General features: G+C 40.3%; 2 protein-coding genes across 6 annotated transcripts in view; both read right to left on the reverse strand.

Annotated features, from left to right (window-relative positions):
- Nucleotides 1–13,283, reverse strand: part of NIT2 (nitrilase family member 2) — a 20,551-nt gene extending 7,268 nt beyond the window's left edge. Inside the window, exons 1-6 of the mRNA XM_082626081.1 lie at nucleotides 12,974–13,283; nucleotides 8,952–9,070; nucleotides 7,050–7,170; nucleotides 5,557–5,645; nucleotides 1,157–1,250; nucleotides 566–640 (exon numbers count right to left, since the gene is read on the reverse strand). Coding sequence (XP_082482207.1) covers nucleotides 566–640; nucleotides 1,157–1,250; nucleotides 5,557–5,645; nucleotides 7,050–7,170; nucleotides 8,952–9,070; nucleotides 12,974–13,184 — 709 coding nt within the window. The 5' untranslated portion in view covers nucleotides 13,185–13,283. The remainder of the gene's footprint in view (nucleotides 1–565; nucleotides 641–1,156; nucleotides 1,251–5,556; nucleotides 5,646–7,049; nucleotides 7,171–8,951; nucleotides 9,071–12,973) is intronic.
- A 6,600-nt stretch (nucleotides 13,284–19,883) lies between these two features.
- The window catches only part of TBC1D23 (TBC1 domain family member 23), a 65,499-nt gene continuing 58,881 nt past the window's right edge, over nucleotides 19,884–26,501 (reverse strand). For all 5 annotated transcript variants that reach the window (XM_082625204.1, XM_082625205.1, XM_082625203.1 and 2 more), the window contains 3 exons: nucleotides 24,323–24,458; nucleotides 22,313–22,507; nucleotides 19,884–21,510 (listed from right to left, as the gene is read on the reverse strand). In XM_082625204.1, coding sequence (XP_082481330.1) covers nucleotides 21,429–21,510; nucleotides 22,313–22,507; nucleotides 24,323–24,458 — 413 coding nt within the window. In that variant the 3' untranslated portion in view covers nucleotides 19,884–21,428. The remainder of the gene's footprint in view (nucleotides 21,511–22,312; nucleotides 22,508–24,322; nucleotides 24,459–26,501) is intronic.

The raw sequence follows: 26,501 nt of genomic DNA on the forward strand, positions 1-26,501 counted from the left end.
GTACCATATGAGGAATTCTGTAAGTCCTCTCTCCTTAATCCTCACACTGTTCCCGTGGAGATGCACATTTTTCCAGAGATTAAGTAATTTACCCAAAGTATTGTGCCAATTAAGGGGAAGAGTTGGAACCAGAACCTAAATCTTCTGATCGGACTTGGTGCTTCTCCAGGATGGTAGCACGCTCCTCTAGACCAAAATGTCACTGACTACATTTCAAATACCCAACATCTAGGACTAGTAAGTGGTGAAAGCCATGTGCACGCAGACCATTTCTACTGGGCCCCGAGTGACTCTTTCCAAACACAGTAGCAGGAAGGGCTCAAAGGGTAGAGCAGAGGTTTAGTTTAGGAGTATGGCTCCTCCCTCAGCTATGTGGCACGTTAAATTACAACCCCCAAAAAACCATACTGTTCATACGCAGGAGAAGTCTGAGAATTCATATGGAGGTAGAGAAATTAAGACCTCTCCTCCAGGTTTTCTGACCAAGGGTTCCCTCTACCCACAAAGACCAGCCCAAATTAAACCTCCAAGCATTTACACAACATTAACTGTAGTGCTGCCTTACCTCTCTGTGCATAGATTTGTGCCAGCTCTGCAAAGCGGATGTCATAGCAGATGCCCAGGCCCACTCTGCAGTAAGCTGTTTTCCAAACAGAAAATGTACAAACAAAAAGTTAAGCTCCTGCCTCATGGTGCAGCAGGGGAAAGCCTCCAAGATCTAATGATCACAAAACACTGACGGGAATACATTCATGCAGGGCCCATGGAAGGAGAAAATGTATAAGCTTATTCCTGCCTGGACTTCACCTCGTGAAGACATCATTTACAACAGCAAAGCAGAGATGAGAAATTCGTTCTAACTGAACGCTTCTTATCTAAGTGGGAGGTGTTCAATCGTGGCCTAATGGGTACAGGTTGGAAGCTATCATACTAATAAAAGGCGGTGACCAAATGGAAGAGCAAAATCATGTCAAACCCTCAGTTCTCCATTCAGCCCCCCCTTTCTAGATCTCTGACCATTCTCTGCCCTTTTCACTTCTGGCCTTTCAGTCAGGTTTTGTAAAGAGGTTGGGAAGGGAGAGAAGTGAAAAACATAGGACTACCCGATTCTCTTCTACAGGGACTGCTAAAAGAGGTGAATTTATCTGGTACGTACGAGTATCAAATGTGGAGAAACTATCACCAGGACTCAATGTTTTAGATTCTTGAAACGTGATTTTCCCAGGAATATCAATGTCAAACAGATGGAGCTGCATCACAAATAATGGATTCGGTTACCTCTTTTCTGCAGGGTTCATGACAATAATAACAAACATCTTTCCATGGCCAGCAATGGGGGTGTTCTAAGATCAACTGTACAAACAGCACCCCCAATCTGCCCACAACCCACCCCACAAGCTGACTGACATCATATCAAAATAATTTCTAACACAGGGAACTGGAAAAATGATACTGTAGGTTTTATGACCCTTGTTTCCTTAGTGGTGTGCAAATCAACATCTAGATTTCTTACGGAAAGCAATTAATGTGCAGCTTTTTTACTCAATATAAATGCTAAATGAAGACTTCTCAGAATCAGAATCAAACTGATACACTGGCAGAAGAGGTGGAGAGTGGGTGAGCAATCACAAATAGGTAAAATTTTGCAAACCCAATGCAGCAACATATTAAAAAGAAACACATCAGTTCCAAATTGGATTTATTCAAGGAAAGCAAATGTGATTAAACATTAAAAAATCAATCAATGTGATTTACCACATGAACAAAATAAAGGGGAAAAGTCATATGGTCATCCTAACAGGTGCATAATGAGCATTTGGTAAACTTCTCCATCCATTCTTATTTAAAAAACAGAACAGAAAAACTGTTCTAGGAAGGGAACCTCCTTAATCTGATAAAGAATATCTGCAAAAAAGAAATCTAAGGAAACATCATATTTAATGGTGAAACATTAACACCCTTCTCCTATTGAGATCAGGAACAAGGTAAGTACACCTGCTATTCAACGCTGTACCAAAGGTCCTAACCAAAGCAACAAGGCAAAGGAAAGGAATAAAAAGGATAAAGATTAGAAAGAAAAAATTAAAAGCCATTATTCTCAGATGATATAATTGTGTACCTAAGAAATGTCAAAGGAAATATACAGATGATTAGAATGAATAAGTTTACCCAAGGGTACTATATACAAGGTCAATATTTAAAAAATTAGTTCTACTTCTGTACACTAGCAAGAAACAGAAAATGAAAGGGCACCAAGAAATACCAATTAGGAATAAATCTAGTAAATGATATATAAGACTATACCCAAAAAACTATTAAAAAACGTTGAGAGAAATTAAAGAAAGCCTAAGTAAATGGAGAGAGAGATATATATCATATTCATGGCCTGGAAAACTCAATTCTGAAAACAAGCACTTTAAAGAGTTGGGTTAATAGCTCAATGCTGGGACTTCCCTGGTGGCTCAGTGGTTAAGAAGCCACCTGCTAATGCAGAGGACACGGGTTTGAGCCCTGGTCCAGGAAGATCCCAGATGCTGCAGAGCAACTAAGCCCATGCACCACAACTACTGAGCTCGCATGCCACAACTACTGAAACCCACACACCTAGAGCCCGTGCTCCGCAACAAGAAGAGCCACTGCGATGAGAAGCCTGCACAACGCAACAAAGAGTAAACCCCGCGCTCCACAACTAGAGAAAGACTGCACGGCAACGAAGACCCAACACAGCCAAAAAATTAATTAATTAATTAATTAATTAATTAAAAAGAAATACTTAACTTAAAAAAAAAACATAGCTCAATGCTGGGTCCTCTTCCACTAACGGCAGAGTGGCTCCTATCAGACCAGCTTTCTCACAGATAACTATGAACTCTGGACAAAATAAAACACAACTACTTAAAAGCACTTGAGAATAATCAAAATCAGGCAGAAACCAAAGAGAAGTCAATACTTGGAAGAAGGGACTAGTGCTGTGTGAGTTTCCCATTTGTTTACAGCTTTTAGTTGGAAGCAAGGCCCCAGCTGTTGCTAGGAGTGGTGGTGACAACTACCCACAATCATACCAGCTGAGGAACCAGAGAATAGAGTTTCATGGCAGGTGGAAAGTGAGGGGGAAATACTGAAAAGGAGAAAGACAAAGAACAGCCCTAAATTTTACATATAAAATCTGTCCAAATCTCTGACTAACCAATGAACTAAAGATGTGTGGAGCAGACTCCAAGCAGCCCAGCTAAAGCTAAACAACTTTACAGTAGAAAAGAGCAGCTGAAGTTGCTACCCACCTCACAAGGGAAAAAGAGTTTGGTGTTTGAGTATGCCCAAATTAACTACTTACTAAAATAAAAAATTCAACACTTTTCAGGGGAATGTAATAGAAGTTAAAATCTCAACAACATATAATCCAATATACAATCCAAATTACTAGATACACAAAGATATGACCCAAAGTCTTAAAGAAAAAGCAGCAATGGAGCAGACCCCAGTAAGACCCAGATGTGATAATTATCAAAGACTTTAAAGCAGCTATTGAAACTAAGCTCAAGAGTAAAGAAAAATAAGCTCTTAATGCATAAACAAACAGGAAATACAGTAGGGAATAAAAGCTATGAAAAAGAATGAAATGAAAATTTTAGAACTGAAAAATTCAACATCTGAAATTTTTTTAAATTTCACTGGATTGATTTACAGGAGAGTGGAGATTACAGAAGAAAGACTCAGTGAATCTGAAGATGGGTCAATGGAAAATGCCCAATCTGAAGAAGACAGAGATAACGCGCTGAAAAACAAAAATAAAAAACAGAGCCTTGGTGACCTGGTTTGGTGAACAGTATCAAAACTGGAGTCCCATAAGAAGAGAATGGGACAGAAAAATATTTAACAAAATAATGCCCCCAAGTTTCCCAAATACAGAGAAAAACTTAAATTTTACAGATTCAAGAAACACAAAGCAGGACAAATACAAAGAAAACCATATCTAGGAATATAAGAGTCAAAATAATGAGAACTAAAGATTATGAAAAGACCTTGAAGGCAGGTAAAGAAAAACATGAATTGCATGCAGAAGAACAATACAAATTACCACTAACTTCATATCGGGGGTAAAAAAAAAGAGTCTAGAAGACAACTGAATAATAACATCTTTCAAACTTCTGAGGAAAAAAAGAAAACTGTCAACCCAGAATTCTATTCCACCAAAAATCTTTTTTAAGAATAAAGGCGGGACTCCCCTGGCGGTCCAGTTGTTAAGAATCCGCCTTCCAATGCAGGGGACGCGGGTTTGACCCCCGGTCAGGGAAATAAAATTCCCTACTGTATTTCCTGTTTGTTTATGCATTAAGCCCCGTGCACTCTAGAGCCTGCACGCCACAACTAGAGAGAAGCCCGCGTGCCACAACGAAAGATGCCACAATGAAGAGCCCATGTGCTGCAACTAAGACCCGATGCAGCCAAATAAATAAATATTTTTTAAAAAAGAATAAAGGCAAAGTAAAGGTACATTCATAAATAAAAACTAAGATAAGTCATAGCTAGCAGATCCTCACTACAAAAATGCTAAAGGAGGTCTTTTTGTTTGAAGATAAACATACCAGACAGAACTAAGATCTTCAGGAAGAAAAGAAAAATACCAGAAATGGTAAGTATTTGGGTAAACAAAATATTTCTCTCTTAATTTCTTTAAAATACACATGACTACTTAAATTAAAAATTAGTGTTTTGTGGGATTCATAATGAATATAGATGCAATATGTATGAAAACCATACGATAAGGAAAGGACCTATATGATTGCAAGGTTCTTAAATTTCACATGAAGAAATATACTATTAACTAAGTAGACTGTGACAATATAAGCGTGTATATTGTCACAGGGCAACAACTTAGGGGAAAAAAAGCAAACTACTACTCAACCCAAAAGAATGCAGGAAAGAGGAACAAAGGGAAAAAATAATTAAATGTCTATATGCTTAAAATCAAACCATATCAATAATTACATTAAGTATAAATAGAGTAATCATTCCAGTTGAAAGGCAGATTGTCAGAATGAAAAAAAAGCAAGACCCAACTACATGCTGTCTGCAAGAGAAGCATTTCAAATATAAAGAAACATATAGACTGAAAATAAAAGATTAGAAAAAGATGTACCATACAAGCAGGCTACAAGAAGGCTAGAGTGGCTATAGTAATATCAGAGCTAAACCTCTAGACGAAGAGTACTACAATGAAAAAAAAAAAGAGACATATAATGATAAAAGAATCAACTTACCAAGAAGACTTAACAACCTAAATGTATATGCATGCACTTCTACTGCAAAGATGTCAGCTCTCCCCAAAGTGATCACTATATGTTCAATACCATCCTAATCAAAATTCCTGTAGGTTTTTCCTTGGCTGAAATCGATAGGCTGAGTCTACAATTTATATCAAAATGCCAACAGCCACCTGTTGCCACCTGTGCCAACTAATCAAATGCCTGATGTGTATACCATATGATGAGAGTCACTGGGAACTTCAAAGCGAATTCTCAGGAGGCAATGAGACTTGCCACATTCTCTACTTACCTTTCTGTGCTTTACCAGTAAAGTTCCATCGGGCCCAAACACGGCACAGGTATTATATAATTTCCCAGCATCCTCTTCAGGAATGGAACCTTTCATTGAGAGGAGAAACACTCAGACACAGAAAACACTCTGAATAAAGCATTCTTTTATGATAACAGGACAAAGGCTTGATAAAGTTTACTATCTTCTTGAGTCCAACAATAAAGTTTACTATCTTCTAAGGGTTATTTAATCATGCTTTTTTCTTCTTGAATATGATTTTTCAGAGACCAACTTCAGAGTGTAGGTGAAATATAATTAGGTTAGATGCCAAAGAAAGGTTTTAAAAATAACCAAACTGTTTCTGAATTCAGCTTTGATCTTGAGCAACACTTCATCTGAAGCATTGGTGCAACATGGGGAATTCACTGTTGCTCAACTTAAATTCACCAGGTCCTGCAACATAACTGTATCCAAAAAGGTCTTGAGGTGGGAATGTAAGCCAGTCTTTCCATCACTGAATGTGGTTCCTGCAGTTCTATCTCTTCTTGCTTTGCCTTCTTTTCTCCTCCTCTTATTCATTTCTAATTCTTACTATATGATAATACATAAATAATTTTGTTTGCTATATTAAAGTTTTTTTATTTAAACAAATAGAACACTTTATTTAAACAAAGCCACATAAAGCTACTTTTTTAAAAACTGAAATATAGTTGATTTACAATATTATACTAGTTTCAGGTGTACAACATTGTGATTCAATGTATTTTTTTAGATTTTACTCCATTTAAAGTTATTACAAAATAATGGCTCTATTTATCCGTGCTGCACAATATATCCTTATTGCTTATTTATTTTATACCTAGTAGTTTATATCTCATAATCCTCCATCCTTATATTCCCGCTCCCCCCTTCCCTCTCCCCACTGGTAACCACTAGTTTGTTCTCTCTGTGAGTCTGTTTCCATTTTGTTATATACATTCCTTTGTTTTCTTTTTTTAGATTCCACATGTAAATGATAGCATTCAGTATTTGTCTTTCTCTGTCTGACTTACTTCACTAAGCCTAATACTCTAAGCTACCTTTGATGTATGCAGCCTCTTTATGGGGAAAAAAAAATTCTTAACACTGTATTAATGAAAGACTTTCAGATATGGTTTCTCTTTCCACCTGCCCCTGTACTTCCAACTCCTTCTCCAGAGAAAATCATCATCAGTTTGGTGTATGTCCTTCTACAGTATTTACTATGTCTTACATACATAAATACATATAAAAATATACAGCCTTCTTTTGTGTGGGGCATTAATCTCTATGGAAGTACCTGTTCATTTCATATTAAACTTGTTCTTTTTCCACTGAACAGTGTGTCTCAAAGATCCTTCCGCATTCCTAAGTACAGATCTACCTCATTCTTTTTGATAGCTAATTTGTATTCCATGATTTAAATGTAAAAACAAAAGTTACTCAGATGTTTTTAATGTTTAGGCCATTATACCTTGAGGGTAGGAAGTTACCTCCAATGACATATATGCTGCACTCCTTTGCTACTTCAGAGAGCTTCTGTGTGGAGTCACCAGGAATTTTCTCTGCATATTCAGGAAAATATTTCGTACCATATGGAGAATTAAAGCATTCCTAGAATAATGTTGGAAGAGAAAAAGGGGAAAAAAACACCAAAACACCCAACTGACTTTAAAATTCTGCTGTAAAAAGACATAGCTCTCAAAGGGGTAAAACACAGCTGATAAGAAAAAACATGGACACCTCAGGGCTAAAGAGCCTGTGGCCACAGACAGGACTCGGCCCCTGGCTCAGGTGGGGCTGGAGGAGACAAGTCAGCTGCTCGCCCAGATCCCGGTCACCTTGGCAAAAGGCCACACTTGCCTCTCCCTGAGTCCGCAGGAGAACTACGCCTTCCCAGCCTTGGGCACCCAGGCCCCACTACCACTGGGCTTACTCATAGGACTTCGGGTGTTAGGATGACTCCATAGTCTCAGTACTATATTATTAACTATGTAAAGTAATAAAGCCTGTGTTTTTTAAAAATACAGAAGCTTTGAAAGCCACAGAGGTTAGGGTGTTTCCTCATGTATAAAATGATCTATTTCTAAGCTCCCTTCCAGCACTATCATTCTGATCCTGCAAAATCTCTCACTCTCCTGAATACGTCTCAACAGCTCTGTGATAAAAGAAAAGCAAAACTACTAGATTTAGACTCTAGTTCATTCATTTCGCATTTACTGAGATTGCCTGTGCACCAGGCACTGTGCTAGGAAACTCAAGGCCGAGGATCACCAACTTGTACAAAACACGTGTTAGGTAGAGGGGAATTCAAGTGCTTTCACTCCTGGCCTTTAGACTCTTACCCCTAGCAACTTAAACCAACAAGAGACTGTTATCAGGTGCAAGTACAGGTGAGTCCCATGGTGCAAAATTAAGATCTCGAGCTCCCTTGTTGAGGATTCCTACTCACTGGCCACGTTTTAATGGCCTGGAGCCTAAAATAAAATACAAGGTAGCCCTGAAAATTCTCCAGGTTTGCAAACGGCTGCCTCCTCCCCATAGTGGGGTAGTGGGTGGTCGGGAATAGTTCTCCCACTGACCCCAGCAGGCCTCTGCCAGTAGATGCATGTCCTGACACGTGCAGGACCTTCTCTGGGGCTGACCCTGTATTTGCTGACAAACAAATGTGGCGCAATCTTCAGCTGATTCTGTTCTAAAAGAGATGACGTAGGAGACAGATGCAGAGTCCTACTGGCTTACCACACTTTGGAAGATACCACAGACTTCCTAAATGTCTCTAACAATTTTCAGTTTTCAACAACTTTCAACAATTTTTTTAAATGCTGGAAGCTTAGCGCTAAAATCAATATGTCCTGGTCCTGCAAAGACTTAAGTACACAAGGAAAGAAGGTAAATATCCAAGGCACTGAGTATTTTAGCTTTAGGTAAGTCCCTCAGCCTACTAGGCTTCTGAACGGAGTAAGTGACCTAAAGTTAAAAACCTGTAAGCGGGCCTCCCTGGTGGCGCAGTGGTTGAGAGTCCGCCTGCCGATGCAGGGGATACGGGTTCGTGCCCCGGTCTGGGAGGATCCCATATGCCGCGGAGCGGCTGGGCCCGTGAGCCATGGCCGCTGGGCCTGCGCATCCGGAGCCTGTGCTCCGCAACGGGGGAGGCCACAACAGTGAGAGGCCCGCATACCGCAAAAAAAAAAAAAAAAAAAAACCTGTAAGCACGCTGGCACATCCTATCACAAAGACTCTTGCTAGGGTCGTCTTCCAGACAAACATGGAACAATCCTGGGGCCCCAAAGGACCTTGCTGGACCCCAGGACACAGAAGGACAGCCAGAGTTAGCGGACATTATTCTGCTGGGACAACAGTACCCAGGAAGGGGTGGCTGCCTCCATACTTACTGGCAGAGAAACTATTTTGGCTCCCTGCTTTGCTGCCTCCCAGATAAGGCCACAGGCTCGAGTGAGGTTATCTGATTTGACAGAAGAAACTTGAAGCTGGATGAGGGCCAAGCGGAAAGCTGAGGATGAAGATAAAAGAAAAGAGCTGTCAGAAGATCTGACTGCTCAATCACATAGAGCAGCATTTCTCAATGGAAGGTTAATTTTGCCCCCCAAGGCATCTGGCAATGTCTGGAGACATTGTTGATGGTCACAGCTAATGCAGTACTACCGGCATCTAGAGGGCAGAGGTCAGGGACACTGCCAAACATGCCATAATGCATAGGACAGTCCCTGACGACAAAGAGCTATCCAGTCCTAAATGTCAGTAACGCTGAGGTTGAGCAACCTTGAGACACAGCCACATCCATGGGCAAAGCCCATTCCAGGCACAAGAATCTGAAGTGAAGCAGGCAGGGCCAGCTTCTGCCTTACAAGTGAGAACGTGGCTTGAAGAAAGACTAGGTCTGAGTACGCGACTATCCCTTATTATGTGACCTCCAGCCTCCAGTCTATCCCCAGTCCAGGTGCTGCGCACCTCCCAGCGAGGCAGGTGAAATCCCTTTGGAAGTCTCTGCTCCACCGTGAGCTGGGGCAGCAGGCCCATGGGAAGCGGACATGCCTGTCTCGACGTCCCCGTCACCAGCTGGGACACAGTGCACTGGTCCAGCTGCAGGTAGAGGGGGAGCCTGGCAACCAGTGGGATGCACATGTGCCTAGTCACAGGGCAGGGCCCCTGGGCAGGTCTGCACTCACCCCATGAATATTCCCGTGCCCAAAGGAGCACAACATTAAGTAGCAGATGAAAAATACCATGAGAGGTTGAGAGAAACACTGTGGAAGGAAAACCGAGCAGCGTTTTTTCCTGCTATCTGAACAAGCGGCTCCACACTTTCATTGGAGACCGAGTCCCACAAATTACGTGGCCCGCTCTGCCAACCAGACCTGCCGCCAGCCTTGGGGCAAGCAGGTCAGCGGCTCCTCCAGGCTTGCTCCTGCCTTGAGGTAGTAGCCACACCCTACGTTTGCTTTTCCTATAGAGTTCTCTTCTAGCTCTTACAGTAATCACCTTTAGTGGCTAATAGTCCTTTATATGAATTCTTTCTCTGTTAAGTGACTGGTGTGGTTTCCGAGTCCTGCCTGGACCCTGACTGACAGTTTTTGCTTATGGTCTGACGGAAGGCTACGTTAAAGGTTCCAAACCATGTCGTAACCCACAAAGCTTTGCAAAACTTCAGGAATTATCAGTAATGGCCTGGCCTCGCTTCCCTACCCGGCCTCTGCTGTGGAGTCTGAAATCCCACCGTTAGTGACTTCTCTCTCTGGGTCTCTCCTGTAACTGTAAAAACATCCCCAGAGAAGCAACATTGACAGACCCTAGCCTTTGATGAAGGCCTGCTTGGCTCAGGGTTAACCCCAAAAGGAGGAAAACTCAGGTGTTCCATTCCTTGGTTTCTCCTAAATATACTGAGAGGAACTAAATTTAACCCGGAATGCAGTTTGTCAAATAGTTTCAAAGACAGGATGAAAACCAAACAGGAAACAAAAGCTGGGATAATTACTTTGGGGCAAACAGCCTGAGCTGTCACTAAAACATCACAGACCAACTAAAGGTCCCCACTGTAACTCAGAAGCTGGGTTTGTCTCTGCTTCTGAAGGAGGGTAAGATGAAGTCCACCACGGTTCTGTCGATGGCTTCCTTTCTCGCCCATCACACCCAGAAAGGCAGCTGTCCTGCACCAGGCTTGGGACTGCCCGACATGCTGCAAAGCACCCGCTCCACAGGGGGACTGAAGCAGGACAATTCCACCACTGGGGAGTTCCCTGAGGCTGAGGATGAGACACTAGTCACTTCATCTCCTCAGCAGTAAAATGAAACTACTTTTCATTTTCAGGTCCCTGGCTATCCTAATATTCATTGTATTCTAAAAATTAAGGACTTACCATGGGGAACAAAGGATAAAACATCTTAACTGAAGGGACCAACACGGAAACAGCAGAAGGAACAGGCAGGTCCTTTACACATGGAAGCATCTGTGAGGTATCATTAACAGTATCTTGTAGATGAGGAAACAAGAAGCTTGCAGAGGGAAAGCCGCATGAAGCCAGTCAACAAAGTGAGTGGCACAGCCAGAAGCAAGCCAAAATCTGGACTGCAGACAGAATGAGTACCTTGTTTGTTTTTGGGTGGGTGGGGCTGAGGTCATGTAACTTGAAAACATTCCTCAAGGGAGTCAGATCAACACCACCCTCAACCCCACCAAGAACCACAGCTCTCAAGTCCATCAGCCTCTTCTGAAAGAGACAGTCACACTCAGAGGGAGGTGTGTAAAAGGACTTTTTGGTTTTTTTTTTGACTGCGTTGGGTCTTCTTTGCTGCGCGCAGGTTTTCTCTAGTTGCAGCGAGCGGGGTCTTCTCTCGTAGCGGAGCACGGGCTCTAGGTGAGGGGGCTTCAGTAGTCGTGGCGCACAGGCTTAGTTGATCCGCAGCATGTGGGATCTTCCTGGACCAGGGATTGAATCTGTGTCCCCTGCATTGGCAGGCGGATTCTTAACCACTGTGCCACCAGGGAAGTCCCTAAAAGGACTTCTATACTCTGATCCTGAGGGTTCATTCAGCCACTAACTTGCACTGCGCTCCAGGAGGTTGAAATAAAAAACAGAGAGCACTTCCACAAACCTTACCATCTTGAGGGAGCCCTACTAGCCCTTGGTAGGAACAGTTTATGTCCATTTTAAAGGACAGGAGGGGCTTCCCTGGCGGCGCAGTGGTTGAGAGTCCGCCTGCCAATGCAGGGGACACGGGTTCGTGCCCCGGTCCGGGAAGATCCCACATGCCGCGGAGCAGCTGGGCCCGTGAGCCATGGCCACTGAGCCTGCCCGTCTGGAGCCTGTACTCCGCAACGGGAGAGGCCACAACAGTGAGAGGCCCACGTACCGCCAAAAAAAAAAAAAAAGAAAAAAAAAGAAAGGACAGGAAACTGAGGTCCAGAGAGATCAAATGACTTGTTGACATGGGCTGAGCCAAGGCTGTAATAATCCCGGTCTCCAGACTTTGAGCCTAGAGCACTCTATTGCCTCATGTAAAAGAATCAGGCAAAGACCTGGGAACAAGCACAGCTAGAAACTCATCCCTCGGGCTGATCCAGAATGGGGATGTGTAAGTAACATGTAATACCTAACCTGAAAGCTCAAGGTCCAGGGGCAGAAAAAACTTGACCAATTTTTTTTTTTTTTAATAGAAGAGGGCATTCTGCAGTGGGCGTGAGGGGGGCGCACTGTGGAGCAAATTAATCAGTCCTCTTACCACAAAAGCGCGAATCAAAGAAAACAGGTGCTTTCATTTTCGCCTGACAGGGCTCAAACTACAAATAATCAGGGTTGGTGCCTTTGCAAAACTCACGTTCAAAACTCAATCTAAAACCGAGCAACAGTCTCCAAGAATCCCACGGGACAAACTCTCACATTTGAAAAAGTATCGTAATTACTGAAAGTGCACAGTCTTCGAGTCGCAGAGCCGGGGCAGCGGTGAGAAACAGGAAAGACCACAGGGAGAGTGTGCGGAAGTGGCATTTTAAATGAGCACCTGCCCCCGCCCCTTCCCGCGCAGGTGAATCTGGAGTAGGGGCGCCCGGAACGCACCTGGAATCTCTGCCTTCCGTTTCACACAAGCACACTGGGACGCAAGGCGCGGGCCCTTCCGGCACGCAGACCCAACGCTCCCGCGGCCCCGCCGGCCCGCCCGGAAGCCCGGAATCCCCGACGCGCGCCGCGCTGTGCTCCGCGGCCTCCTCCTCCCCGCCCCGCCCGCGCCCACCGGCCTCGCTGCTCGGGCCCTCAGCCCCGCGGCCACCAGAGCAAGGAAGGCCATGGGCGCGCCGGGGACACGAGGCGGAGGCGAGGGGCTGAGCCGGCGAGACCGTCCGCCGGCGCCGCGCCCGAAGCCTCCCTCCGGCCCGAGCTCGGGCCGTGGTGCTACTTACCTGCCATGGCTCTGCCGGGAAGCACCACTGGCACCGGAGCCTGAGCGGAAGTCTGTGGGCCACCGCGCCTGCGCCGCGAGGGGCGGGGCCGCAGCGTCCGAGGATCCGCCCCCGCCCCGCCCCGCCTCCGGGCCCGCTGGCTCCGCGGAGAGGGTGTTTTCTTTCCAGCACGCCTCAAACACCTATTAATCGCCCGCTGTTTATGTAACATCCTTGTAGTCAGATCCTCGAAAGGCAAGGGACGACCAAAATCCGAGTGGTGCGCTAGTCAATGTTTAACAACCGGCCTCTTCGATTCTCAGCGAAAGAACTGAGCCTCTTGCTAGTTGCATCACCTCTGTGGCCAGGGGAAATACCAGAGGCTGATTGCCTTGGGCTATTTGAACAAGTCGCCGTGACGAGGATAGAATTATCTAGGTTAATTTAGGCACTCAAGACAGCAGTGGGATTGGGCTACAAGGCTGCTACGTGATTGGGGAAGGAAAAGAGAAACTGGGTTCAGACAGAGTATCAACAACAATTCAGTCCTCTAATATGCTGAAATCTGCTAATAATGTTTCAGGATATTTGCATTTATTGGTCAGGATTGCTTTTTGATTTTTGTGTTTTGTGTGTTTGTGCTTTTGTCAGGCTTGGGGATCAAAGATCATAAGACGAATAAAGTTTGCTATTCTTAATGCTCTGGAATAAACTATATTGAAATGTATCTTAGTTTTTAAAAGGATACTATAAAAAACATTCTGGGGACACTTAGGAAATTTAAGTAAGAACTGGATATTTGATGCTTTAATGAATTTTGTGTGATAACTGTGATTATGCCAGACATTGTCTTCACTCTGAGGAGATGCATGCTGAAGTATTTAGGGGTGAAGTGTCAGAATGTCTGACTTGAAAATATGTGCTTATATAGAGATAAACCAAATATGGCAAAATGTTTATTAAATCTAGGAGGAGGATATATAGCTGTTCATGGTACTATTTTAAGACTTTTTAAAAGTTTAAATTTTAACACTTTCATAATAAACTCAAGGGGAAATGCATAGCAATTATGGGGTTTTTGAAGCTTTAACAGACTATCTGGACCTGGCTTGGCAGCAGGAAGATCTTTAATAACCTTTTAAATTCTGCTATATTTATAGCCTTTTGAGGTTCCTTATTCAATATTAGCCTCTTACAATCTGTAAAAAAGAAAAAGTTACCCTTTAGACTTGGAAGTTTATTGGCATAACGTTGTATCCAACAGTGGTTCCAAACACGGCTGGACATGTTATTGGAACATCCAGGTAGAGATGCCCAGTAGGCGGTTGGACATAAGCCTCAAGCTCAGATGCCCAGCCTGGAGACTGATTTAGGAGTCATCAGAAGTTTAGACCAACATGGAGCTCTGAATGCAAATGACAACAACTCAAGTGGACTGTGAACGGCACAGGCAGAAGAGGGGCCTGTGAAGCCTGGGAAAGAGCCATCCAAGAGGCAGAAGAACCAGGAGAAGACCATCAAGCCCAAGAGCCGGTGGGTGCTGTGTTCCTTACATCCCATGCAGGGAAACTGCCAACCTGGATTCGAGAGAAGAGGAAAGTAATAAAAATGAAAACTGTTTTTGAGCTTTCCCTTAGAACTTTCTGGGCATAATAGAAAAGCTAGATGCTGGGTTCCAGTTCTGGCTCTGCCACTTATTTTATGTGAATACCTAGGGCAAATCACCTCACTCTCAGGAAGGACCTTGTCATCACGTGTAATACAAAAGGATTTAGAGGCAGAAGGAGAGAGGCAGGTGAGCTGAGTTTGTGCAGCCCTTCCACCACTCCACTCCCTGCCCCTTCAACGCAGCAGCTCTGCCTGCGTGTTTCCATATTCCCTTTCATCAGATATTTGAAAAGCAGCAGAAGAGTAAAATCACTACACTAGATGGATCTCTAAAACCTAGCTAAAATTCTGCTGTTGCCAACCATGTCTCACCGCTTTAATGTCCACGTCCAGGCTGGTACTGATCAGATTTCCATTTTTACTCCAGAGGAGCTATTCCAGCATCTCCAGCCATCTCTATTTACATGTCTCGATACCAGTTCAAACAAAACTGTCTGAAACTAAATTTATCCCCTCTAAAAGAGCTTCTCATCCCCACTTTCCTCTTTCACTCACAGGCACCACCCTTTATACTGTTTTCCAGTTCTCTCTGCTCCCCATACCCTCCTCCCAAAAATCTAAGTCACTTCTGTGTCTTTCAAGTCTTTTACCCCCAACCTCTGGCTAGCGACAGGGCGCTTCTTACTCTCCTGAAGCATCCCTTGATTGCTGCCCCCTTTTCTGTCCCCACGACCACCCTCCACAGCAAGGTCTTCCGCATTTTGGGGAGACTACTACAGGCAACTCATAACTGGTCTCCTTTCCACCAGCATCTTACCCTCCAGTCAGTCCTTCGTAGTATTAGGGAAGTTAGTCTGGGGGAACATGAGTTCAATTTTGGGAGTGAGGTAGGTATACAAATGACTAAGAGAGATGAAGGACTGAAAATCAGGAGGAAGAATTGGAATCATCTGCACCAGAAAAAGAGCAGAAACTATAAGAGTGGATGAGATCCTACAAGAATGTTTGATACTACAAAAGACAAAAGACTCAAACTTGGGAATTACCATATTGGGTTTAGAGCTTTGCACAGGGTGAGAGTCGAAGGAGAGGGGTGGTGTGTGTATGTAAATGTATGTATAACTGCTTCTAAATTTCTGATGCAATTGTCTACAAATCAGAAGACCAGAGTTCAAAACTTTGCTTCATCACCGAAAGGCCATGTAACTTTGGGCAAGTTATTAGCAGCATAGGGATAGCAACTTAAAATACCTACATGGACTAGAAAGGTACCTATGGAGTGAAGCTGGTGACCTGAGAGAAAAGTGAGCAGTGACCTGATAGAGGCCCCTAGCTCTGGCCTACTGTTTCCAGACCCCAGCAAAGAAGTCAGGCATAGCCTATCAGTCATGAGCATGAACTCTGGAATTGGATGGTCTGGTTTTAAATCCTGGCTCTAACACTTATTTGCTATATATCTTAGAAATAGTTATCCTCTTTGTGCCTTTATTTCTTCATCCATAATATGGGGATAATATCACACATAGCCTAAGACTGTTGTGAGGATCACACTATGACCAACTGGGATTTACCCTGGGAATAGAAGGTTGGTTTAACATATGAAAACCAATTAATGGAATAAACCTTTAATAAAGGAGAAAAGCCACATGACTATCTCCACAGATGCAAACAACTTTTGACAAAAATCCAACACTGTTCATGACAAAAAATACTGTCACAGGCAATGTTTGTGTACCCCTACAATTCATATGATGAAACCCTAATCACTAGTGTGATTTGGAGACAGGGCCTTGGGGAGGTAATTAAGGTTAGATGAAATCATGAGGATGGGGCCCTCATCATGGTATTAGTGTTCTTGTAGGAAGAAGAAAGAGCAAGAGAGCTCTCTTTGAGAGCATAGAGGAAAAGACATACAAAGACACAGTGAGAAGGTGCCCATCTGCAAGTCAGGAAGAGAACTCTCTAGAACCTAACCATGCTGCTGGTACCCTGATCTCGGACTTCAGCTTCCAGAACTGTGAGAAAATAAATTTGTTGTTCAGGACACCAGTCTATGGTATTTTGTTATGGCAGCCTGAGCTGACTAATACAAACACTCAATAGACTAGGAAACAGAACTTCCTCAGCCTGATAAAGGCCATCTATAGGGGATTCACACTTAATGGTGAAATTCTAGATGCTTTCCCTCTAAGATCAGGACAAGACAAGAATGTCTGCTTTTATCACTTCTATTCAACATTGCACTGGAAGCTTTAGAGAGGGCCATTATGTAAAAAAGGAAATAAAAGGCAATCAGGGGCTTCCCTGGTGGCGCAGTGGTTGGGTGTCCGCCTGCCGCTGTGGGGGGTGTGGGTTCGTGCCCCGGTCCGGGAGGATCCCACATGCCACGGAGCGGCTGGGCCCGTGCGCCATGGCCACTGGGCCTGCTCGTCCAGGGCCTGTGCTCCGCGGCGGGAGGGGTTGCAGCAGTGCGGGGCCCACATACTGCAAAAAAACAAACAAACAAACAAAAAAGGCAGCCAGATTGGAAAGAAAAAGTAAAACTATCTCTGTTCATACATGATAGGACCCTAAATGGAGAAAATCCTAATGAATCCACAAAAACTGTTAGAACTAATACAAAATTGGAAAATACAAGATCCATTAACAAATATCAATTATATTTCTCCACATTAGCAATGAACAATCTGAAAATGAAATTAAGAAAACAATTCCATTTACAATAGCATCAAAAGGAATAAAATACTTAGGAATGTATTTAATAAAAGAAGTTTAAGACTTGTACACTGAAAAACTATAAAACATCATTGAAAGAAATTAAAGAAGACCTAAATAAATGTAAAGACATCCTGTGTTCATAGATTAGAAGGCAGTATTGTTAAGATGCCAATAATCCCCAAATTGATTTACAGATTCAATACAATACCTATCAAAATCCCAGCTTTTTTTTTCAGAAACTGATAAGCTAATCTAAAAATTCATATGGAAATGAAAAGGGCTAAGAATAATGAGAAACTAAGAAATAACCTTGAAAAAGATCAAAGTTGGAGAACTCACACTTCCCAATTTCAAAAGTTACTACAAAGCTATAGTAATCAAGACAATGTGTTCCTGGCATAAGACTATATTTATAGGCCAATGGAATAGGAATGAGAGTACAGAAATAGAACCTCACAGTTATGGTCCACTGGTCTTCAACAAGGGTCCCAGACTATTCAATGTGAAAAAAAAATACTTTTTTCAACAGATAATGCTGGGACAACAGAATATCCACATGCAAAAGAAAAAGTTGGACCCCTACCTCATATTCATATACAAAAATTACTCAGAATGCATCAGTGACCTAATTAAAAGAATTAAAACTATAAAGCTTATAGAAGAAAACACAGGAGTAAATCTTCATTACCTCTGATTAGACAACTGATTACTTAGATATGCCACCCAAAGCACCAAGTGACAAAAAGAAAAATAAACTGGACATCACCAAAACTAAAAACTTTTATGGTTCAAAGGACACCATCAAGAATGTGAAAAGAGAATCCAGAGAATGGGAGAAAATGTATCTGACAAGAGATGTGTACCCAGAATATGTAAAGAACACTTACAACTCAACAATAAAGACAAATAACCCAATTTAAAAACAGGCAAGGAATCCAAATCAACAGTTCTCCCAAGAAGTTATACAAATAGCCAATAAGCACAGGAAACTCAACCACCATTTCATTAGGGAAATGTAAATGAAAACCACGAGATACCACTTCACGCCCTAGGATGGCTATAACAAAAAAGACAGGAAGGCAAAAAAAGCAAGGAAGGAGAGAAACTGGACTACTCATACATTGCCAGATGGAATGTAAAACGGTCAAGCTGCTCTGGGAAATAGTTTGGAAGTTCCTCAAAAGTTAAATGTAGAATTTAACATATGACAGAGTAACTCAGAGATACCCAAGATAATTGAAAACATGTCAACACAAAAACTTGTATGTGAATATTCAAAGCAGTATTATTCTTAATAGCCAAAAAGTAGAAGCAATTCAAATGTCCATCAATTAATAAATGAATATAAAAAATGTGATGTATCCATACAATAGAATATTATTCAGCCATAAAAAGAAATGAAATTCTGACAGATGCTACAACATGGATAAAGCTTGAAAACATCAGGCTAGGTGAGAGAAGCCAGACACAAAAGCCACTTACTGTATTTCTTTTATCATAAAATGTCCAGAATAGGCAAATCCATAGAGACAGAAAGTTAAGTTAGCGGTTACTAAAGGCAGGAGGGAGTGGGGAAGAGGGGAGCGACTGTTAATGTGTGTGGGGTTTCTTTTTGGGGTGATGAAATGTCCTGGAATTTAACAGTGGTGATGGTTGCGCAACTCTGAATATACTAAAAACCACTGAATTGTAGACTTTTCAAAAGGGTAAACCTTATAGTATGTGGATTATATTTCAATAGTTTTTTAAGTTCAAGATGTTAATGGTAAAGTTGAGATATTACTTTCATCACACATTCAACCTATGGAGTTGGGTCTCCCCCAAGTCAAACTGTCAAATTTTAAATAGAACTGTCAACCTATGGCAGTTAGTTTAGTATGTTAGATATCATGCAAAGGAGTTTTAATGGTCCTGTATGAAACATACCAGTGGCAAAATGGTTGAGTATATATCAGTAAAAATTTATCATCTCTACTAGAAAACATGTTTTATTAATGGTGGACAAGTGACATCAAATATTACATAGGGGATTAATTTTACACCTTAATAAGCAATAATAATTCCCAGGGATTGGGGAGAGATGAGGGGTACTTTTCTTTTCACTCAATTTCTTTGAGCCTTGTTTTTCTCATCTTGAAAATACAGAAAATACCAACCTCATAATGCTGCAACCCCTGCAATCCTTAAGGGTCCACGAGAGGTGGATATCCCAGAGTGAATTCTAGTTCTCTGGTTATCGGGACAGTGAAGGGAGGATAAGCTACATAAGTGCCTAATACAATCAATGAAATGTCTTTCCATTTGATATACATGACTAATAACTGGGCTATTTCAGATGAGAAAACTGAAGTTCAGATGAGTAGCTCAAGGGAGGAATTTACTACATGTAGAATGTAGAATGTAATGTAATTAGTTTTAAACTACCTCTTTCCTCCTCCCCATCTAGAAGAACAGAAATAGGAATCTAATACTTTCAAACCTAAAATCTGAACATTTAAATTCCACTGAAAGGATAGCCCTCAATTTTGTTGTATCCATAGAGATTTACAAATGGGGGGAAAGGGAGAAAGAGAGAGGGAGAGACACACTGTCCTTAAGAACAAAGTTTTGAGCAAACTGTACTGATTTATTTACAACTGTAATTTATAAAGAGTAACACAAATATCTTTACACTAATATGAAAGAAGTCCCATGGCTGAAGTGGGCAAAAAATGAGACTTCAAGACATTTCTAAAAGGGGCACCAAAAGAAGGGAAAAAATGCAATACAACAGTTGTGGGGAGAGTTATAAATATCAAGTATTGCACCAGGTGCAATTTCATGCAAATGTCTTCAACCACTCAAACTTTATTATTTAGATATTAGAATAAAATATCTTGAACTATGCCTTTTTTTCACTTGATTTCCGTTAAGTAAATTAAAATAACTGGCTGTAAACAGAATACATCTAAATATTTCTATCAACCCCTTAGAGACAATCCATTACATTTTAGGACATAGCAGGTTGTGAGGATTTGCTACTTCCCAATTCCATGGCCTCAAACGTGTTCCTGGATTTCTTTCACCAAATGTGTCTAATATGAACCTCAATGAATTAAACTGAGAAAGCTGCAAAATAAAGCAGACCACTTTTCAGTTTTGTCATATTAAGAGACTAAAAATCATTTCAAACCACTGGAACTTTAGTAAGAGAACAAAAACCAAAGAAGAAAAAGAAATTTCAGAAAGTGATGATAAAAACTAGTTTAGACAGCTCTCTGATTATTTGGCTTTTCTTTAGGTGGATAAGAGTGTGGTCACAGACATAATCTCACTGAGGATAAATCCATGTGTACTCAACACCTGTTTTGAAACATTCTAAATCAAATATTCCTCTTGTAATAAAGACCAATGACATTTTTAAAGATACAAGTCAGTCCCCCAAGTGTTAATTTTAATCTTAACATGCCTACCTACTTATTATAATGCTTTTAACTGCTCCTTAGAGACAATAAGGATGAAGTTTAGTATCTGAAGCACTAAGTGTTCCAACTATTAGCTAATGGTGCAAAGATGACTTAGAAACTGATGTTTCAACATTTAACTAGCTGGTCTGCATTTGAGTTGGCTGGAATCTTCATCCATTGCATTAAAAAAGATTTCACCCTTTTTAAGAACAGAAACAGCAAGCTAATTATTAATCTATGTAATACTTTTTAGTTTCTGATACTGCTCAGTGGGTAAACCTAAATGTAGCAATTAAAGGGGTCTCTTCAACGAATTCTATCTCTAATTTTCAGTGAAGACACTGCAAATATATATGTGTATGGTTGTTTTTAAATCTAAACTGATGCATGTTCCCTTAAAACAGCTCTTCAAAACAGAACTGCATTCTGCACCCTTAGTTCATAAGGGCACAGGGTCAGTTACTTCAAAGTCATTTAATAACTGACCTTTATAAGAAATCATTTTACAAAACCAAAAATGCAAAAGAAAATTTAAAAAAAATTTAACTTTCCAGAGATTGATTATAATAATTTACACCTTCTTAGACTTGCTATTCAAGCACCCTCATACGCAAATGAAAGTCTTCGGTTAGTATTCAGTCAGGAAAATATGTCCATATTTCTCTTGGTTGCCTTAATTTCTTTTGAAATAATTTTCTTTTATATTAACTTTCCAAAGCATCCAAAACTTTCATGATCTGTTGTTTTATGGCTTTGGTAGCATCTCCTGCATTTGGAATCAAATACCTATGGGGGAAAAATATATATATTAATATAGAGCCTTCTGTTCAGGACTCAACTTAGATATCACTTCCAATGGGGAAGTAACCTACAAATCAAGCACAGATGCCCTCCTATGTACTCCCCGTCACTTATTTCAACATACACTCAAAAGAGTTATTTTTAAAGAAAGAAAATCTAAATGCAAAAGCAAGGTGATTTTTCATATTGCATAGAGCAAGGTGGAATGCACTGGAGATCTGGAGTCAGGAGGGCTATATTTGGTTCTAACACAAGTGTGAAGATCTGGAAGTCATTCAACCCCTCTGGGCTTCACATTTTTACCTGTAAGATTAAAGATGGTTTAGCTTCGAGAGCAGTGTGGTCTATGGCCCTTGTGCCGGTCCATGAACTGTTTGTCACTGGTCCACAATGAGATAAGGAAGAACTTGTACCAGACTGTAAATTAACTACATCATCCAGCACACTGCTTACTTCGTTGATAAGTTTTTAAAACAATAATTTTTTGATGAAGGAAAATACAAGCTCGTATTTAATTGCAAACCAGCATTTAGTGTAGCACTGGTGTAGATTATTCCTAAAGACCCTTCTGTCAAAAAGCTTGTGAAATTAGCTACTGCACTTAATGAATGCTAATGGCTAAACCATATATTACTACAAATTTGTAAGAAAAAAGATAGCGAGAATACTAATAAAAATGGTTCAAGTATCCTGTTCCACCATCCATTCCCCAAAATAGAGAAACAAACCATGTTTAATAATGAACTAATTCAGTAATTGAGATAACATCATCCTAAGAAAATCTTACCTTTCGATTGCCAAGATTTCTATTCCTGAAGTGCTGCTGTTTCCATACTTGAAGGTAATTAGCTCAGGATGTTTTTTTTTGGATGTTATTTTAACCACAGAATTTAGTGCTTGTCGAGACTGTATATAAGCCAATCCTTTCCGTGAAAGAATCTCCCTTAAACAGTACATATGTGTTGCAGTAATCAACAGATGACTTGAGAGGGATAAAAGCATTAAAAAAAAACAAAAAGAATTTAAAGAAATGTCATTTAAAACAGCTATTACTTCAACAGCCCCAATTATAAAAAATGTTTAACTCCAGATGAAATTACTTTTGAGTTAAAAAGTGAAGGCAAAGGATCGTCTATAAACAAATAAGCTACCTAGTAACAGCTTTTAATTTTCCTTTAGTTGTATGAAAAATTAATGTTTTATTAACAGATAATCCTGTAACAGTTTAAGAGCAAAAATTAAATATAATAAAAACTACAATACAATTAGAAATCATTAAAATAATAAATTTTTAGAATCTATTCTATAGGGTATTTGGAATATACTACCTTTCAGACTTTTAACAGTAAACTATCCTCATTCAACATACCATAACATATACTTTATGTCAAAGACCACTAAGCAATACCTGGGCTGCCTTACATATTTAATAATATTCTGTAACTAGATCCTAAAGGCAAAATAGGGATAGAATTATTAATACACACACCCTGCTTTATGTCTCAGCTCACTTTTAGTATAGTGATAATACTCGCAGACTTTTATGAAATACAACAGGACAAACATCAGATATCCAGAATGTGGGACATTCTGCAGAACAGCTGGCCTAGGCTCAGAAGGGATTCATTCATCATGCAGAAAAGGGGGAAGTGTAGTGAGGGAAGCAGTACTGTTCTACACTGGGTGAGACTAAAGAGAGATAACAGGCAAATGCAATGTGTGAAACAGGACTGGATCCTGGACCAGGAAGAAAAAAACAAAGACAATAAAAGATACTTTAGAGACACTGAAAAATTTGAGTGTGTTCTGTATGTTAAATGATGTTCATTAATTTTAAAGTTTTTAAAGATGTGATAGTGTTACTGGAGTTGTGGAGGAGACCGTTCATATTCTTTGGAGATTTATGCTGAAGCATTTAGGGGTAAAGTGTCATATCTATAAGCTTTTTCTGAATGGTTTGACAAAAAGAAAGTGTATGTGTATGTGTGTATGTATATACAAACTTAAAGAGATAGTGTGAAAAAAAAGTTAAAAGCTGGTGAGTCTGAGAGGCTTATAAAGATATTCAATGTACTATTTCTTCAACTTTTGTTTAAATTTTTCAAAATAAAAAAATTACATTAGAAATATTTTTTTAAAATCAAGACATATAATACAAGTTGACAGAGGGAAATTATATCTCATTATGTGTGTGTGTGTGTGTGTGTGTGTGTGTGTTTTGCTGCACTGCACGGCATGTGGGATCTTAGTTCCCTGACCAGGGATTGAACCCGTGCCCCCTGCAGTGGGAGCTCAGAGTCTTAACCACTGGACCGACAGGGAAATCCCCAGGAAATTATATCTTATTGTACTTGGATACATAAAATTTCTTTTGCAGCTACCTTTTATTTTATTTTATTTTATTTTATTTTTTTTTTTTTAGGATTTTAAGCATTTTAATAATCACTTTTCTGATTATCTCTTATTGATGGACAGAGCTGTTAAGCATAGTTGATTAAACAATACAAATTAATAAAAAACCATAATGATGTATTTATACAACAGTGACTGATAGCCCCCCAAAGCCCATCATGGATTGTAGAAACAAGTTATAGCCATTAAAATAATCTGTAATTATTTTTTTTAACCAGACAGCATGTCAAATCATTAGCATCTGTTCAGCTTATTTCTTAGAAAATTATGTGATGAATATCTTTTGAGGCTGTCCTAAAGCACAATAATCACACCAGCAGCTACCTTTTATATCATTACTTCCCTAAATTCAATTTTACTTCTGAAGAAGGTATTATAAAAGTACCTAGGAAATATGTGTCCACTTTCTTTCACTTCTTTACAAGGAAAATGATGCTTGACGTCTGGCTTGTTTATCCAAGTCTGAATGTTTACAACCTCTTTTCTATCATCATCTGACATTGAAGAACTGTCAATTTCATCTATAAAGAATTATAAGATGTTAAAAGTGGGTATCACCAACTTTAAAAATGATACATTTTTTAATAGCCTGAAAAAAACTTCAGTAGTATTTTAAATACACATGTTGGAAAAAAAACAATTCTAACCAAGCTACTATATTTCCTTATGCCACTGGTACTACTATAAAAGCATTCTAATGAAACATCACTCTATATGGTGTGAAAATACTGAGAATATACTTTTAAAATATTAAACTATGAGGAATTTCAACTTTTTTGATTTATATAACATAACTCTAATCTATGACTAGTCTGTCGAGAGATGGCAGAATTGTCCAGTAATAATATTAGTATCTATCTTGAGGGCAAAGATGGCAGAGTTCTTTTTCTCTTGCTGGTTTCTTTTTTTTTTTTATTGAAGCATAGTAGATTTACAAAAGTATATTAGTTTTAGGTGTACAGCATAGTGATTCAATATTGTTCTAGATTACACTCCATCTGCAGAGCTGCTGGTTTCTGATTTTTTTTTTTTTTTTTTTTTTTTTGCGGTATGTGGGCCTCTCACTGTTGTGGCCTCTCCCGTTGCGGAGCACAGGCTCCGGACGCGCAGGCTCAGCGGCCATGGCTCACGGACTTAGCCACTCCGCGGCATGTGGGATCTTCCCGGACCGGGGCACAAACCCGTGTCCCCTGCATCAGCAGGCGGACTCTCAACCACTGTGCCACCAGGGAAGCCCTGGTTTCTGATTTTAAGGAAAATAACAACAACAAAAAAATCCATGCTGGGATAGACAAGTAAAAATCTATTTAGTGGGATTTTTTGTGAGAGAAATATAAGACATTCTAGTTATTTTGTTTTTCTAATTTAACAAAGGGGAATTACACTCCGTAGAGTTAATAATTGTAGATATTCTTCTCTTTGTTTTATAAGAAATCAAAATATAAAGACATAATAAAAAAAAATGAAATCTCACATATCTATTCACTTCTATTCATTTCTGCCCAGTCACAACCCCCTTTCTTCCCCACTAAGAAAGAGTGACTATGTGAATCTGGTGTCTCATCTTTACTTTTAACCCAACATGAATATTCTTAAATAATATACAGTAGTGTTTTGCATTTTAAGTAAAATTTACATAAATAGTACACTGTTCAATTGTATTCTTCTGCAACTGCTACCCTACTCCCAACATTGTAAAATTTATCCATGTTGACACACATAGCTCTAGTTTTCTTATTTTTCATTACTGTGCAGTTTTCCAGAGTGTAAATATATATGTGTATATATACATGTATGATATGTGAAATATACCATCATTTATTCATCCATTTCTGTCTTCCCTTTGTTAATGGAATAACAAATGTTTAGAGAGAGATAGAGACTGACAGGTAACAGGAAAATGGCAAAAGAGGGGGAGGAAAAAGGAGAAAAGGAAACAATTACAAATAGCACACAGAAGTGCATGAAACGGAAGATAAAGAATAGCTAGAGGGCTTCCCTGGTGGCGCAGTGGTTGAGAGTCCGCCTGCCGATGCAGGGGACACGGGTTCGTGCCCCGGTCCGGGAGGATCCCACATGCCGCGGAGCGGTTGGGCCCGTGAGCCATGGCTGCTGAGCCTGCGCGTCCAGAGCCTGTGCTCCGCAACGGGAGAGGCCACAACAGTGAGAGGCCTGCGTACCGCAAAAAAAAAAAAAGAATAGCTAGAGAAGGTGTTGGGGAAAAATCTGTATAGAAATAAAATACAATGTACTGATTGTTTTACTATAATATAAAATAAAAGAAGAAGTATATTTTTGGATTTTATATACAGGAATATAAAAATTTTGTGTAGGAGAAAATAAAAATTCTGTGTATTTGCTTCAAAAAAAAGAAATAACATATAGAAAATTACATTTACCTCAATGCAGTTTTCAGGAAGTTGACTCTGTAATATCCATTAAAATGTCAAATGTGAGTCCCTCTAATCTGGCAATCTTACTGTTAAGAATTTACCCTCTGGATATACTTGCAAAAGTTAACCTAGATATATGCATAAAGATAGCCATTGCTATTTGAAACAGAA

This window comes from Mesoplodon mirus (assembly GCF_964341445.2).
Source record: "Mesoplodon mirus genome assembly, chromosome: 6".
NCBI classification, from domain to species: domain Eukaryota; kingdom Metazoa; phylum Chordata; class Mammalia; order Artiodactyla; family Ziphiidae; genus Mesoplodon; species Mesoplodon mirus.